Here is a 15,489-nt window from a genome sequence, read left to right as displayed (position 1 = left end):
CCATCTCATCCTCTGTCGTCCCTTTCTCCTCCTGCCCCCAATCTCTCCCAGCATCAGGGTCTTTTCCAATGAGTCAACTCTTCGCATGAGGTGGCCAAAGTACTGGAGTTTCAGCTTTAGCATCATTCCTTCCAAAGAACACCCAGGACTGATCTCCTTTAGAATGGACTGGTTGGATCTTCTTGCAGTCCAAGGGACACTCAAGAGTCTTCTCCAACACCACAGTTCAAAAAAGCATCAATTCTTCGGTGCTCAGCTTTCTTCACAGTCCAACTCTCACATCCATACATGACCACTGGAAAAACCATAGCCTTGACTAGACAGACCTTTGTTAGCAAAGTAATGTCTCTGCTTTTTAATATGGTGTCTAGGTTGGTCATAACTTTCCTTCCAAGGAGTAAGCATCTTTTAACTTCATGGCTGCAATCACCATCTGCAGTGATTTTGGAGCCCCAAAAAATAAAGTCTGACACTGTCTCCACTGTTTCCCCATCTATTTCCCATGAAGTGATGGGACCAGATGCCATGATCTTCGTTTTCTGAATGTTGAGCTTTAAGCCAACTTTTCCACTCTCCTCTTTCACTTTCATCAAGAAGCTTTTTAGTTCCTCTTCACTTTCTGCCATAAGGGTGGTGTCATCTGCATATCTGAGGTTATTGATATTTCTCCAGGCAATCTTGATTCCAGCTTGTGCTTCTTCCAGCCCAGCGTTTCTCAAGGCTTCTTAGGGCAGGGTATATTTATGAAGGCTTGTGGAAAGCACTGAGTAGGCAGTCAATAAATGTGTCCAGTGAGAGAGAGAGCTTGGAGGTAAAAATGATGAAGAGAGTTGGTGCCATTTGCTAAGACAACACCCCAGGGGCAGCAGGCAAAGGGAAATAAAGGATGAGTTCAGCTTGAGCTTGCAAAATCCGAGGTGTTCATGGGCCATCCATGCCAGGGCACGGTGGCAAGTGGCTCTGGGATCAGGAATTCAAGGAACTTGCCTTGAGCCAGCAGAGAAGGCGATGGCATCCCACTCCTGGCAAATCCCATGGACGGAGGAGCCTGGTAGGCTGCAGTCCATGGGGTCGCTAAGAGTCGGACACGACTGAGCTACTTCGCTTTCACTTTTCACTTTCATGCATTGGAGAAGGAAATGGCAACCCACCCCAGTGTTCTTGCCTGGAGAATCCCAGGGACGGGGGAGCCTGGTGGGCTGCCGTCTATGGGGTCACACAGAGTCGGACACGACTGAAGCGACTTAGCAGCAGCAGCCTTGAGCTAGAGCTAAATGGATGTTCGGGAGGCGTCCTGAAGGGTACGCGGGGAGGGGGTAAGCTTACAGAAAGAGAGTCCTTCCGACCTTTCTCAGACCTCATCCTACCCTCCTCCGGCTGCCCCCACGATCTCCTGAAACTGAAGTTCCCAGAATTTCAATAGCTCGATCAAGTTTCTTTTATCCGCTCCATTCTTTTACCCTCAACACTGGGGGAAGAGTGCGGTCACCTAGCGATGGGCCAGCCACGAAACCTAACGTTTGAAATCACCGCGCGGAGCGGGCCGGGGTCGGGGCTGGAGGTCGCTGCTCCAAGTCTGGGCGGGGCCGCGGCGATTCCTTCAGCGCGGCGGGCGCGGGGACCCGGCGGGGAAGCCCGGGCTCTGCGCCTCCGAGGCCCGGCGCCGCTCTCTGGAGAACGCCGGCCCTCACCCCCCCGTGCCCGGGCCGGTGGCGGCGTCTTCCCGGGCGCCTGTAGCCGCCGCGGCCATGTTGGCTGAGGGCTCGAAGACAAAGCCACCTGGAGACAGCCGAGTGGCGTCATCCGGGCACGATGGCGCGGGAGCGAAATACGTGGGGCCGCGTGGCCGCCATCTCTTAGGAGAGCACCTTCAGCCACCTGCCCTCAGTGTTCAGCCACCCCCGTGGACCCTCGAGGGGCCGTTCCTACTCTCCCGGCCTCCCCGACTCTTGAGCCCGGTGGGGGAGCGTTCTGGATCTCGGAGGCTCCGTGGACCCCGGCGGGTAGGGGTGGCGCCGGTCGGCCGCCCGGATGGTATTTACGATGGCGCCGCCCCCGGCCCTGCTCCCCGCGCGGGAACCTAACGGGGTCAGGCCCCAGGGGGAGACATCCGAGCCCGTGAGCTTCGCGGACGTGGCCGTGTACTTCTCCCCGGAGGAGTGGGGGTATCTGCGGCCTGCGCAAAGGGCCCTGTACCGGGACGTGATGCGGGAGACCTATGGCCACCTGGGCGCGCTCGGTGAGGCCCCACCTGCTCGCCTGTGCTCACACCCGCGTCCACCCCGCCCAGCCTCTGGATCCTGCACGTGGAGTGGGAGGCCGCAGGAAGTCGGGACCCTGGGCGGCGGCCTCCCCCGCAGCGTGGGCTTTGCGTTCTCTCCCCCTTCCCTCCAGGCTTCCGAGGCACCAAGCCAGCCCTCATCTCCTGGGTGGAGGAAGAGGCACAACTGTGGGGTCCAGATGCCGGGCCTCCTGAGATGGGAGAATGTGTTACAGAAGCAGACACAGGTGAAGTAGTGGGGACTTCCTCTGGGTCCTACCCATCATGTTACCCTCTGCCAACTCCTTACGTGCTCATCAGTTTCCTGCCTGAATTGCTTTCCCAGCTAAGGTTATTATTACGCCTGATCCCTGCCTAGCTTCTGGATTCAGCCTAGAAAGGGCCCGAGAGTGTGACCCAGGCATCCCTGCCTCTCTACTCCCCAGCTCCTCCGAACCTGAGCCCCTGACCTCTAGCTGGTCTCTAAGTTCCTCTGAGCGCCACATCACCCCACCTGTTTGCCTGTTCTCTAGCTCCTCCACCACCTCCTGTGTTCACTTTGTTTTTGTTATATTTTTGTTGCAGCCTCCTTTCTCTTGGCTGGTACTGTTTTGTTCCTCTGGTTCATCCTGTCCTCCTGCTGCACTTGTGCCCAGCCCCTTTGAACTTGGCAATGCCCACCCCCTTCATGCCTCTCTTTGTGCTGTTCCCGCTGCTAGCTGCATACTTAACATCCAGTCATGCTCTGTGATCTAGCTCAATTGTCATCCCCCCCGACCCCCATTTCCCCAGCTCCCAGAATGTACCCTGCCCCTGTCCTTCCTTCTCTTTTTGTCTCTACAGTTTTTCTTTCTGTCCCATGCGACTGAGGGTAAAGTGTAACTTCTAACTTCCCTGCCCGTACTGAGCTGAGTCCCAGAGGCAGCTGTATCTAAGAGGCTTCTCTGACCCCATAGTGGGTGTGGGCATCAAGGACCAGGATAAGCTGAGGTCTGAGCTCTCCCCTTGTCTCCCAGCAGGTTCCGGAAACCAGGCAGAAAAAGGACAAAGAGGAGGGAGGGAGGCACTGGGGAAGATTCCTTCTGTGGATGCTCAGCTTCCCGGGCTGACGGCTTTCAAACCCCTCTCTGCTGGCTTTCCTTATGGTTGGCAGCAGCCACGGAAGGTACCTCGCCGGGGTCGCCCGCCACTCTCTGCCCACCCCCCTGTCCCCAGAGCCGACCGGCGGCATGGCTGCTACGTGTGCGGGAAGAGTTTCGCCTGGCGCTCCACCCTGGTGGAGCATCTCTACACCCACACGGGCGAGAAGCCCTTCGGCTGCCCGGACTGTGGCAAGGGCTTCAGCCAGGCGTCCTCTCTGAGCAAGCACCGGGCCATCCACCGTGGGGAACGGCCCCACCGCTGTCCGGACTGCGGCCGGGCCTTCACCCAGCGCTCGGCGCTCACCACCCACCTCCGGGTCCACACGGGCGAGAAGCCCTACCGCTGCGCCGACTGCGGCCGCTGCTTCAGCCAGAGCTCCGCCCTCTACCAGCACCAGCGGGTCCACAGCGGGGAGACCCCCTTCCCCTGCCCAGACTGTGGCCGCGCCTTCGCCCATGCCTCAGACCTCCGGCGCCACGTGCGCACCCACACGGGCGAGAAGCCCTACCCGTGCCCAGACTGCGGGCGCTGCTTCCGGCAGAGCTCGGAGATGGCCGCCCACCGGCGCACCCACAGCGGCGAGCGCCCCTACGCCTGTCCTCAGTGTGGCAGGTGCTTTGGCCAGAAGTCAGCCATGGCCAAGCACCAGTGGGTCCATCGTCCAGGGGCGGGGGTGCGCAGGGGCGGGGGTGCCGGTGGGCTGCCTGTGCCCCTGGCCTCTGCCCCAGGGGACCTGGACCCCCCCGTGGGCTTCCAGCATTACCCAGAGATATTCCAGGAGTGTGGGTGATGGCTTCTTGGGTGACAGGCCAAGGGTGAAGATGTAGACATTGTCTGAGGCCCAAGATGGCCTCAGGGGCCTCAAACTCGGGCAACTCCGGGGAGGTCACAAAATTCCCAGAGGGGCTGGACCTGGGGGTGGGGGTGAGGACCATTTTATCTTAGGCCTTCATCAGTTTCATCTGCTGAGACCTTGTCCCCTATGGTTCCAGACTCTAGAGCCCCCTTTGTTGAGTCAGGGCTGAGGTAGGAACCCCCACTAGACTTCCACGATGGGAAAGGCTGTTTCTCAGCTTAGGTTTAAGAGGACTGAGGTGGAAAATTTTGTTTTATCCACTGCCTTGACTGCAGAAGTTAAAAACTGATGGCCAGGTACTGAATCTGGTCTCCCAATAGCCTTTTACATGTAGTTTTAGACCAGCCAGCATTTTTAAGTGTTATGAATTATTTGTTAAGATGTAAAAATCAGGCTATTTCACACACACAAAAAAACAAGTTTCTGGCCTCTTGAAAAAATCCAAAGATTTGGCGACTTGACCTGAGTTTCCACAAAACCACCATTGACAGGAGCTGAGAGGCCGCTTTGAATGGAGCCCAGGCTCTTCAGTTCAGCCCACCTGCCAACTCCTTAGCGCTTCCTCACCGGTGTCAGCTGCCACTTGCCATGGCTGTTTCTGGCAAAGCAGGCCCTCTCCATCTGGCATTTTCTACTTATTTACATGACCTGTTGGACTCCTATAGTCATTTTTTTAACAACATGTATTTTTAATACATAAAAATATGTATTTATTTATTTGGCTGGTCTTAGTTGCGGCATGCAGGATCTAGTTCCCCAACCAGGGATCAAACCCAAGCCCGCTGCATTGGGAGCACTGAGTCTTAGCCACTGGACCACTAGGGATGCCCCCTCCTGTAGTCATTTGAGTTTACAAACTAGTCTATGGCATTCAGTTGTTTTTGAATCAGGGATTCAGGTAGAGAGCACATTTGTGAAAGGGCAGCAGGAGAGAAGTAAAAGCAGGCTTTTCTGTTAGATCTTGGCTCATATTGCATTTTATGGTTTACAAAGGACTCTTGTCCATCAACTCAATTCACCCTCATAATTGCCTATGGAAGGAAGCATCTGCTTGGAGAGGACAGATCATCAGGAAGAGGCAGTTAGGACTGAATCTTTTCAGTATTTATTTTTTTGGCTGCATTGGGTCTAGTTGTGGCACACAAGCTCAGTAGTTGTGGGGCGCAGGTTTAGTTGCCCTGTGGTATATAGGATCTTTGTTCCCAGGCCAGGGATTGAGCCTTCATCCTCTCCATTGGAAGGTGGATTCTTAACCAATGGACCACCAGGGGAGTTCTAGGACTGAATCTGTTGCCCCAAACAAGTGGTGTCTCCACCTCGGCACCCCTCAGCTGACCTGCACTTCCTATTTCTGAAGGAGAAGGACCCAAGAGCCCCTGCGATGTGTCAGATCTTTATTCCCTTCTGGGGCCTCCCTGGGAGAGCCCCATGGCTTAGGCTTTGCCACTTTAGGCTCAGATGGGAAGGCCTCATTACATTTTTTTTTTAATGGCTTTATTTCATTTAATCTTTTGCTCTGTGGCATGTAGGATCTTCGTTCCCTGAGCAGGGATCAAACCTGTGCCCCTTGCATAGGAAGCGCAGAGTCTTAACCACTGGACCACCAGGGAAGTCCTCATCACATTTTTGAACTGAAAGAGATCTTAGGCTTTCCATCCTTTTGCAGTTGGGGACACAGACTGGGAAAGACTGAGTAACCTGCCCAAGATCTAACACAGGGCGAGAGATACTAGGATTCTGGGTTTCCTTCTGTCTTCACTACACCACTCCTGAGTTCCTTGCCAGTGTCTCAGCCAGGGTTCTGGAGGCATCTCCCAGACAGGGACAGAGCAGCCCAGTGTCAGTGAAGCCCAGGTACAGGATGAGTGACAAAGCCAACAAGGCAAGGGAAAAACCAGCCTGAGAGGAGAGTTCCAGGGCCAACAAAATCAAAGCTTGCATCTTCACTCTCTAGGATCTCCATCACCAGCAAAGGGGGACCAGAACAGGAACATTTGGAGTCAGTAGCCAGAGGGAACTGTGCTTGTCTATATTCCCAAGCTCTGCACAGAATCCCTCCCCCATCACCCTGCGACTCTATTATTCATCTACCACTCATTTCTTTGTGGTCATTGCCCAGGTGATGGAAGCAGCCAGCCATGGACAGACAGACTTTCCTGCCACTGGTCAGGACAACCTTTCACCTCAAGTAGGATTAGCAAAGGCTTATGTCCTCGGTTGCCTTCTGACAACTCAGCCCTGTGTCTGACCTAACTTAGGAAGAAACCAGATCTGTCAACCTAAAGGAACTTCTAAAGGAAGAGCTTGAAAATTTGGGGAAAAGACACTGTTGAGGTAAACTAATGAACTGACTTGATTCCAACCTAATTGGCCCCACCAAGACCTCTCTTAGCCTTAAGTTCACTGGGAGAATCTGCCAACTGTCACAAGGGAAATGTGGGAGTGAGGAGAGGCACCTTGGCAGAAGTAGCTACCTTTTAATCCCCTAAAGAAGCCATCCTTCTGCCCTTCAGCACTGCCTGAGGAACTCACAGCCTGCAATACCAGTTCTCAGCTCAGCCTCAAAACCAGATCTAGACCCTGCCCTGAGCTTGCAAATTAAAAGTATTGTAATTACTATTTTCTCTTGAGTACTTTGAAGTTTTCAAGGCTTGCTTAGGGCCCCCAAACCAAATCCAACTCCTCTGCTTCCTGCCCTCCTGACCCAAATCTCCTCCACTTAATGAATTTTCGAGTGTCATGGAACACCTAAGCCTCAATCTTGCCCCCTTCTTAGCTCCTCACTCCTTGGCACGGATTCTTCCCCCCGGCCCCGCCAAAGATAGCGCTTCTCTTTAATTATTGGGTACACTGGGTCTTCACTGCTGTGCATAGGATTTCTCTAGTTGCAGCAAGTGGGGGCTACTCTCTAGCTGTGGTTTATGGGCTTCTCAGTTCAGTAGTTTTTCTTGTTGCAGACCATGGGCTCTAGAGCATGCAGGCTCAGTACTTGTGGCTCACAGGCTTAGTTGCATCCGAGGCACGAGGATCCTTCCCAGACCAGGGACTGAACCCGTGTCCTCTGAATTGGCAGGCAGATTCTTAACCACTGGACCACCAGGGACCTACCATAGGTCTTTGAGGCTCAGTCCGTGAAGCAAGTTAAGCCAGGAAGAGGGTTTTTCTAGGGCTTCTTTGGTGCATCAGGAGAAATGCTAATCTGTACTAGTGAAAACCTGAGCCCTATCCACATGGTCTATCCCTAATGTGTTCAGGCCATGTAAAGGGTATTGATTTGAGCTCCAAAGACCCCCTAAGTCTGGGCAGGGTCGGGCGGGGGGGCGATATTTGTTTATGTGTATCTTTCTAGGAACATGTGCAAAGACATTTATGATTCAGAGGCTAAAATCTGCCCCAGACCAGTACTTTTCAAAGTGAGGCCTTTTTGCCGCAGAATTATATGCAGTATCTTTTCAGAAAGCAGCTGTCTCCCTGGGCCCTGTCCCTAGTCTGTTGAATCAGTATTTCCAGGGATGGAATCTTATGCCTGCTAAAGTTTGAGAGGACGACTGCTCTGAACAGAAAACTTATTTTTCTGGCTGATCTTAGCTTTACAAGTGTAGGGGTTGGTCTCTGGGCATGTTCCGAACGTGTCAGGCCAGCCAATGACCTTGCCATACACACAGACTCCCATTTCCTTTGTTCTTCCCAAAAGGGCCTGTGCCATGACTGGTCTTTTCCTGGATACCTTAAATCTTGAATATACCAGGACATCACTTGTAGCATCTGACAGGACTTTTACTTATTTTTTTAAGGGTTTTTTCCTCTTTTTTTGACTATTATTTATATTTGGCTGCACTGGGGCTTTGTTGCTATGGAGAGACTTTCTCTAGTTGCAGCAAGTGGGGGCTACTCTTCATTGCGGTGTGTGGGCTTCTCATTGCAGAACATGGGCTCTAGGGCACCTGGGCTTCAGTAGTTGTGGCACACAGATTTAGCTGCTCCTCAGCACATGATCTTCCTGGACCAGGGCTCGAGCCCATGTCCCCTGCATTGGCAGGCAGATTCCTAACCACGGCACCACCAGGGAAGCCCCAGAAGGCCTTTCAGAGGGTTTGTCCGTTGCATGCAGGGAGGAAGCAGATCACAGAGGTGCCTCTCTCACACTGAGAACCTACCTTGAGTGTGGGCCAAGCCACCATAAACCAAGGCTACCCACTGAATAGCTCTGCCCCGGTGCTGCTGCACACCACGGGATGATTCTGTGGATAAAGTGGTTGCCCAACTCAGGACACACACACTCAGGGCAAGTTGGAACCCTCAACAGAGGCTTCCCTGTGCTTCTAGCCTGTCACTGCTATGGGCGTGTGTCAGGCAGAGGCTGGCTGCCTCTCGAAGGCCCACTGATGAGAGAGGACAGGTGCTGGAGGAGGCTGCCTGGCAGTCGGTCATGTACTAACAGACTGAATTTCCATGTGGAAATACTGGTGCCAGAGCCGACTGAAGCCCTGGCCCCACTCCTGCTACTCATGGGGCTTGAGGCCTGTGCTATGAAGAGTCCAGGCAATGGACCACATCAGAGCTGGGGCTGGAGGGCTCACTATACACTTTGCAGGGGACAGCTGTTCTCTGGTATGAATTTCCTGGTAGGTAAGAAGGTTGGAGGTCAGAGAGAAGTGTCTCTGTCTCATGAAGCTCCTTTGTGTGTTTTGGCAATGATCAGAAGGTGCCCCAGGTCCCACTCTTCCCATAATCACTGCACTTGTAGGTTCTGCCTGTGGACCCTCTAGTGCTGGGCCCTGTGAGCCGTTCTCCACAAAGCTTTTTGGACAGACATTGGGATGGGAGAGAGCTATGGAGCTGGAAGCTGATACTTTGGAGGGCAGAAAAGGACTTCTGCTTTATTAGTAGGAAGGTGTCTGTCTGTGACTGTTTGTAAGCCTCTACTGAGAACTGAGATTGCTTCTCTCCAGGCTTTGCCCACTAGCAATTCTCCAAATTCTTGTTCTCATCTCTTTTCAGGAGAATGGAAGATGTTATCTTTCCTCCCAACCAGTTTCCTTCCTTCGTCTGAGTAGGCAACAGGAGAACAATCTATGGCTCCTGCATCATTCACAAAGGGAGAATTTGGTTCATTAATTGTCAAGAACACTAGTTTTAGCAGCAAGGGTAGAAAAAGGTCAAGAATTGGATTCTATTCAGTTGTCTTTTCAGGATCACTTTTCCTTTGATTCAAAGCTGCACCTATGTTTCTCAGGTCCCTTTCTCTAGAAGCCTCTATCCAAGTCAGACAGTGGAAAATTTTTAATTGCCTTAAAGGCCAGATGATTCTCTACCCACTTCCCCTCCTGAACTCTATTACCCTCACCTGAAGGAATTCTCATAGGATCCTTGCCTCCCTGTGAGAAAATCCAGGAACCAGGGACTAAAGCTCCAAGGGACTGAGTTAAACTCAGGCTTCGGAGCAGGTGGAGGGGAGAAGCAGGTTAACAGAAAAAGAAGCAACCTTCTTTCTGCAGCAGGATCCCCCCGAACCCAACCTCCTCTGCCCCGGACTGGCCTGTAACCTGTGAGAAAAAGAAAACTGCTGGGAAGGGGAGAGAGGGGAGCCAAGGGTGTCTATCCTCAGATCCCTGTCTTTCATTCTTCAGAAAGATAAACTCTAATGAAGGGTAAATGAGGGCGGGAAAAGCCCTGAAAGTACAGTTCAGAGAAGACGAGAGACGCCAGGACCTCCCTCGCACTCCTCCCGGGGGCACTTCTGGAGCACGGAGGAGGTGGAACCGGCCTGTGCACCCTGCAACCAATCAGAAAGGTGCCTCGCGTTCCCTGGCGACCCTTAAGGCTTAATAGGTGGTGTAGTGGTAAGAGGCGGGATGGTGAGAGCACGAGCTCCACCAGCCAATCGCAGAGCTCCCTGGGAGGGAGGGGCGGTGCCTCTGGAAACTGGAGGCGGGGCTGTTTCCTTGGCAACGATCCTAGCCCTCCCAGAGCGGGGGAAGGGTGGAGATTAGGAGAAGCAGCGAGATGCAGGGGGTGGGGGGGACCAGGAGGAGTGAGGGTGGGAGCGCCCGTATGGGGGAGTGGAGTTCGAAGAGGGGCGTCCCGGACTCAGGAGCCTCGATGAGGCTAAGTCGGGGGTGAGGGTAGGGGGTAGGTCTGTCCAGGTTCCCGAGACGCGGCCAGAACTGACCCCAAGGCCCGGGAGGGGAGGGGAGCTAGACACCGCCCCCGCTGGCGCCGGGAAGCGTCGCTCCTTCTCGCTGACCTTGGTCTCTCTTGTTGCCTCGCCCTTGGCCACAAGCACTGACGGACGCAGGGCCCAGGAGACAGACAGATAGGCCCTCGGGCGGACGGAGACCTACGACATAGGCACATAAACTGCCCGAGCCTCTCCCGCGGGCTCCAGGGCGCCCAGTCTTCCCCCTACCTCGACGTCGGGGCCATCCTGCCCAGGGTTAATGCCAACGAGTTTCCACCTCCAGCCACTCCTAGAGAGGCCGCAAAGCTAGCCGGCGGGGGAAACTGGCCGCGGACGGACACTTCCTGTGCGGAGGGGAGGGGGTCGGCCAGCCGCAGCCCAGCCGGGGGCTGGGAGGCCAGACGACGGGGTCTCGGGTGGGGAGCGGTATCGGGGGGCAGCAAGGCGAGTCGTGAAGCCCCTCACCTCTGAGGCCACGACGCTTGGGGGCCTGCGAGGACCTCAGGGCAAACCGAGACCTTGTGGGTGGGGGCGGGGCCGCGGGTAGGGGAGGGGCCCGGCGGGCCGGAGAGGCCCAGGGTCAAGACGTCCGGCCTCAGGGGCCGGGGCTGGACAGCCGGGTCTCCTGGCCGGCGCTGAGCGGGCGGCCGGCGAGGGCTCGGGTCTTGGGGCGCTCAGACCAAGTCGCAGGATCGTCCACCATCGCCCCTGCCGCCGCAGTGGGAGCCGGCGGGGATGGAACGGGAGGCGTCGCCGTGGGGCCTCGAGCCCCGAGATATGCAAAGTCCTGATGAAATGGGGAGCCCTGAAGGGTCCCTCAAAGGTGAGGGAGGGAGCGCCCCTCCGAGAAGTGTGCCTGGGAGCGGGAGAGGGGGCTGTGGTGGGTGGGAGGGGACGAAAGCAGGGGGCTTGGACACCTGGGACTTGGAGGAGGCGGGGTCGGGACCCGGTGGCCTGGGTTTGCTGATGGGGAGGTGGGAATTTCAGCACTTGCCCAAGGGCCAGCGACCCTAATTGAGGAGGAGGGAAAGATTTGTGTCAATTAATGGTGGGACCCAGTAACCTTCCAGGTCCCACACAATCTGGGTTTTTTGTAATTCTCTGATCCTGCAGGTAACATGAGTGAGAATGAGGAAGAGGAAATTTCTCAGCAAGAAGGCACTGGGGACTATGAGGTCGAAGAGATAGCTTTTGGGCTTGAACCCCAGAGCCCTGGTTTTGGGCCACAAAGCCCAGAGTTTGAACCCCAAAGCCCCAGGTTTGAGCCTGAAAGCCCAGGTTTTGAGTCCCGAAGCCCTGGATTTGTGCCCCCAAGCCCTGAATTTGCACCCAGAAGTCCTGAATCAGATTCTCAGAGCCCCGATTTTGAACCTCAGAGCCCTAGGTATGAGCCCCAAAGCCCTGGGTATGAACCCAAGAGCCCTGGATATGAACCCCGGAGCCCTGGGTACGAACCCAAGAGCCCTGGGTATGAACCCCGGAGCCCTGGATATGAATCTCAGAGTCCCAAGTATGGGACTCAGAGCCCAGAGTATGAACCCCAGAATCCGGAGTTCAAAACCCAAAGCCCTGAGTTTGAAGCTGAAAGTTCCAAATTCCAGGAAGGTGCAGAAATGCTTCTGAATCCTGAGGAAAAGAATCCCTTGAGCATCCCCTTGGGAGTCCACCCCTTGGACGCCTTCACCCAGGGGTTTGGGGAACAGCCTGCAGGGGGCATGCCCCTAGGGCCCCCATTTGAGATGCCCACGGGGGCCCTGCTGGCTCCACCCCAGTTTGAGATGCTCCAGAATCCCCTGGGCCTGACGGGGACCCTTCGTGGTCCAGGCCGCCGGGGTGGCCGGGCCAGGGGTGGGCAGGGCCCAAGGCCCAACATCTGCGGCATCTGTGGGAAGAGCTTCGGGCGGGGATCCACCCTGATCCAGCACCAGCGCATCCACACGGGTGAAAAACCCTATAAATGTGAGGTCTGTAGCAAGGCCTTCTCCCAGAGCTCTGACCTCATCAAACACCAGCGTACCCACACGGGCGAGCGGCCCTACAAGTGTCCCCGTTGCGGCAAGGCCTTCGCTGACAGCTCTTACCTGCTTCGCCACCAGCGCACCCACTCTGGTCAGAAGCCCTACAAGTGCCCGCACTGCGGCAAGGCCTTCGGTGACAGCTCCTACCTCCTGCGGCACCAGCGCACTCACAGCCACGAGCGGCCCTACAGCTGCCCCGAGTGTGGCAAGTGCTACAGCCAGAACTCCTCCCTGCGTAGTCACCAGAGGGTGCACACTGGGCAGAGGCCCTTCAGCTGTGGCATCTGCGGCAAGAGCTTCTCCCAGCGCTCGGCACTTATCCCCCATGCCCGCAGCCATGCCCGTGAGAAGCCCTTTAAGTGCCCTGAGTGTGGCAAGCGCTTTGGCCAGAGCTCGGTGCTCGCCATCCACGCCCGCACCCACCTGCCAGGCCGCACCTACAGCTGTCCCGACTGCGGCAAGACCTTCAATCGCTCCTCCACGCTGATTCAGCACCAGCGCTCGCACACGGGCGAGCGGCCCTACAGGTGCGCCGTGTGTGGCAAGGGCTTCTGCCGCTCCTCCACGCTGCTGCAGCATCACCGGGTCCACAGTGGGGAGCGGCCCTACAAGTGCGATGACTGTGGGAAAGCCTTCTCTCAGAGCTCCGACCTCATCCGCCACCAGCGGACCCATGCAGCCGGCCGGCGCTGACCCGGGGCCCTGTCGGGGTTAGGGAGCTGGTAGGCAGAAAAGAAGGGGACAGGGAGCTACAGCAACTTTGTGAGAGAATAGTGGAGACTCTGGAGGAGAAAAGAGATTCTAGGAGGTGAGGGGGCCAGGGTGGAGGAAGTGACATGCCCTGGAGAGTTGTGGTAAATGGGCTATGAAGAGGGGTTGGAGGGAGGCCAAGCTGGCAGCCGGAGGCTCTGGGAGAGATCGAGAAAGAGGTCAGCGGAGAGCTGGCCTCAGCAGCAGCATGCCCCTTGGTGGAAGCCTGGCTTGGCAAAGAGCTAGATGGGGGTGGGGGGAGGGGGGGTCGGGTTACTTAATTAGATTGGGTAGCTTAGACTGGTAGCTACTGAGACCCTCATTGAATCAGGAAGGGGTGAGGGGAGGGATGGGGCCCAAAGTGGGGCCTGGCTTCTGAGCACAAACCCCAGCCTCTCTTGTCTTCCTCAGGCTTTGGAGCCCCTGAATTTGAGTTCAATAAAAACCTTTATGTGGTAAAAGAGACTTGTCCTTAAATTTTGTGTGTGGATAGTGCCCTGGGCATTGAGAGATGCTGGATCATAACGGCAGCCAACGAAGCCATAAGCCCTTGTCTGGGAAGTGCTTTTATATTCAGCGTTTCACCGGAATCCTGTAATCCGAGGCACAGGAGACATGACTTGCCCATATCTGCTCAAGTTCATGTCCTGTGCTTTGAATCCTGCACAAATGCAAAGGGTGTGAGAAAACTCTCAACTTTGTTCACAAACACGGAGGGTCTGTCCTTGGGCCAGAAAACAGACCCTGATTCTCATATCCAGGCCTAGAGCCTGCATTCCCGCATTCCTGGGCTCCCAGCACCCAGCTGGGCCATCCCTTCCCCCTCCCAGCTGGAACCTCTGGCCACCCTTCTGTACACACTGACTGACCGTGTGTCAGTTACAGGGAGTGTCTCCAGTTCCAACCCCACCCACAAGGGAACATACCGGATCCAGTATGAAGGTTAGACAGCTTCAGGCTTCAAGACCCTCCCACCAGGCTGGTCCTTTTTAGGACCACCTTGTTACTACCCCACCTTTCTCCTACTTTACTATCTGAGTCTCAGCCCTCCCAACACTCGACTTCTCAGGAAATGATGGGGAGTTGGTGCCATCAGTCTGGGGGATTCTGGAGTGTGGCCAGTCATGACCTTAGTTGAGGAGGCTAGGCTGCACCTCAGGGAATTACCCAGCTGCCGGACACATCTTGAGATGAACACTTACTGAGGGCTGAGCAGTGCCCTGTCAAGGAGACATTCAGAACATGTCTGCCGGGCACCACCTGCCCCCAGCAACTCAGCCTCACAGGCAGGTGGGGAGTCATTGCTCCATGAGACCTCTAGGGCCCCACGCCCATCCTCATAGCTGCCTTAGAACTTGTCAAAAGCAAATAACCTCTCTAAGCACATTTCAGTCCAACCTCTTGTGATCTATAAACTCTGGAAAGGGGCCCCAGACACGTAGTTCAGTAGTTTGGTGTGTTTAGTGGTTTTCAAAGTTTATATGATTTTGGATACAGAACATTACTTTTCAAGTGAAATCTCAGTTTTTTAAAGACCTTTGTAAAATGTATGCATATTTCTGTACAGACACCCTACTATACACAATTTCAGATAGTAAAATACTCCAGTTCTCACATCTAATATAGTTCATATATGTTGAACAGAGCTGCATTTGAATATCTGACATGATATCACATTAGTAGACATTTACTGCAGCATTTATTTCAATTATACAATTCAATCTCCTTATTTTGGAGGTGGATTTTTCTTTGGCTCCAAAATGTAGGCACTTGAAAGCTAGAAGGCCTTGGGCACAGTGCCTGTGGTGTTCAACTGTAGCACCACAAAGTAGCCTTGGTTTTTTTGTTTTTTTTCTTTTTGGTCACATGGTTCATGCCAGACCTTAGTTCCCCAACCAGGAACTGGATCTGTGCCCTTGGCAGTGAAAGTACTGAGTCCTAACCATTGGACTGCCAGGGAATTGCCAGTAGCCTAGATATTTAAAATCGGTTCAAATGAGGATGGAGATATAGATGCTCGGCTCCTACCCCTCTCTTCATGACAGCTCCGGGGGTACCTTCAGTTGCCAGGTGGAGCAGACCAAACCCAAAAAGGACATGTGTGTTCTCCAGCATCAAGGTGGAAGGGATAATGGAAGATATTGGTCTCCAGCACCAAGTCTCTTGACTCTTGGTCAACATGTTGCTTTTTTTTTTTTTAATGGTCATTTTATTTATTTATTTACTTATGGCTGTACTGGGTCTTTGCTATTTGCATGGGCTTTTCTCTAGTTGCAGTGAG

The 15,489-nt window shown here is 54.6% G+C and overlaps 2 protein-coding genes across 5 annotated transcripts; both read left to right on the top strand.

The window, feature by feature from the left end:
- The first annotated feature begins 1,603 nt into the window (after positions 1 to 1,603).
- On the top strand, positions 1,604 to 6,878 carry LOC109578417 (zinc finger protein 764-like). Of its 4 annotated transcripts, none has more exons than XM_070779921.1 (3): positions 1,604 to 2,034; positions 2,395 to 2,508; positions 3,277 to 6,878. In XM_070779921.1, the coding sequence occupies exons 1-3, from the start codon at positions 1,749 to 1,751 to the stop codon at positions 4,191 to 4,193; spliced, it is 1,317 nt and encodes a 438-aa protein (XP_070636022.1). In that variant the 5' UTR covers positions 1,604 to 1,748; the 3' UTR covers positions 4,194 to 6,878. The 4 variants fall into 4 exon arrangements, with proteins under 4 accessions (XP_070636022.1, XP_070636023.1, XP_019843147.2 ...); XM_070779922.1 differs by having other exon boundaries at positions 1,749 to 2,034; positions 3,280 to 6,878; XM_019987588.2 differs by having other exon boundaries at positions 1,814 to 2,239; positions 3,280 to 6,878.
- A 4,096-nt stretch (positions 6,879 to 10,974) lies between these two features.
- Positions 10,975 to 13,669, top strand: ZNF768 (zinc finger protein 768). The gene is made up of 2 exons (XM_019987586.2): positions 10,975 to 11,263; positions 11,554 to 13,669. Exons 1-2 carry the CDS (start codon positions 11,176 to 11,178, stop codon positions 13,149 to 13,151), a joined length of 1,686 nt encoding a protein of 561 aa, XP_019843145.1. The 5' UTR covers positions 10,975 to 11,175; the 3' UTR covers positions 13,152 to 13,669.
- Positions 13,670 to 15,489: the final 1,820 nt, after the last annotated feature.

Source organism: Bos indicus, chromosome 25 (assembly GCF_029378745.1).
Source record: "Bos indicus isolate NIAB-ARS_2022 breed Sahiwal x Tharparkar chromosome 25, NIAB-ARS_B.indTharparkar_mat_pri_1.0, whole genome shotgun sequence".
Classification (NCBI taxonomy): Eukaryota; Metazoa; Chordata; class Mammalia; order Artiodactyla; family Bovidae; genus Bos; species Bos indicus.
This window is presented reverse-complemented; position numbering and strand designations above follow the sequence as displayed.

Coding starts and splice junctions, on each gene's coding strand:
- LOC109578417 (XM_070779921.1), top strand. CDS start 1,749: ATGTTGGCTGAGGGCTCGAAGACAAAGCCACCTGGAGACAGCCGAGTG. Junction 2,035..2,394: donor GCCGGTCGGCCGCCCGGATG/GTATTTACGATG, acceptor CCTTCCCTCCAG/GCTTCCGAGGCACCAAGCCA. Junction 2,509..3,276: donor TGTTACAGAAGCAGACACAG/GTGAAGTAGTGG, acceptor CTTGTCTCCCAG/CAGGTTCCGGAAACCAGGCA.
- ZNF768 (XM_019987586.2), top strand. CDS start 11,176: ATGGAACGGGAGGCGTCGCCGTGGGGCCTCGAGCCCCGAGATATGCAA. Junction 11,264..11,553: donor CCCTGAAGGGTCCCTCAAAG/GTGAGGGAGGGA, acceptor CTGATCCTGCAG/GTAACATGAGTGAGAATGAG.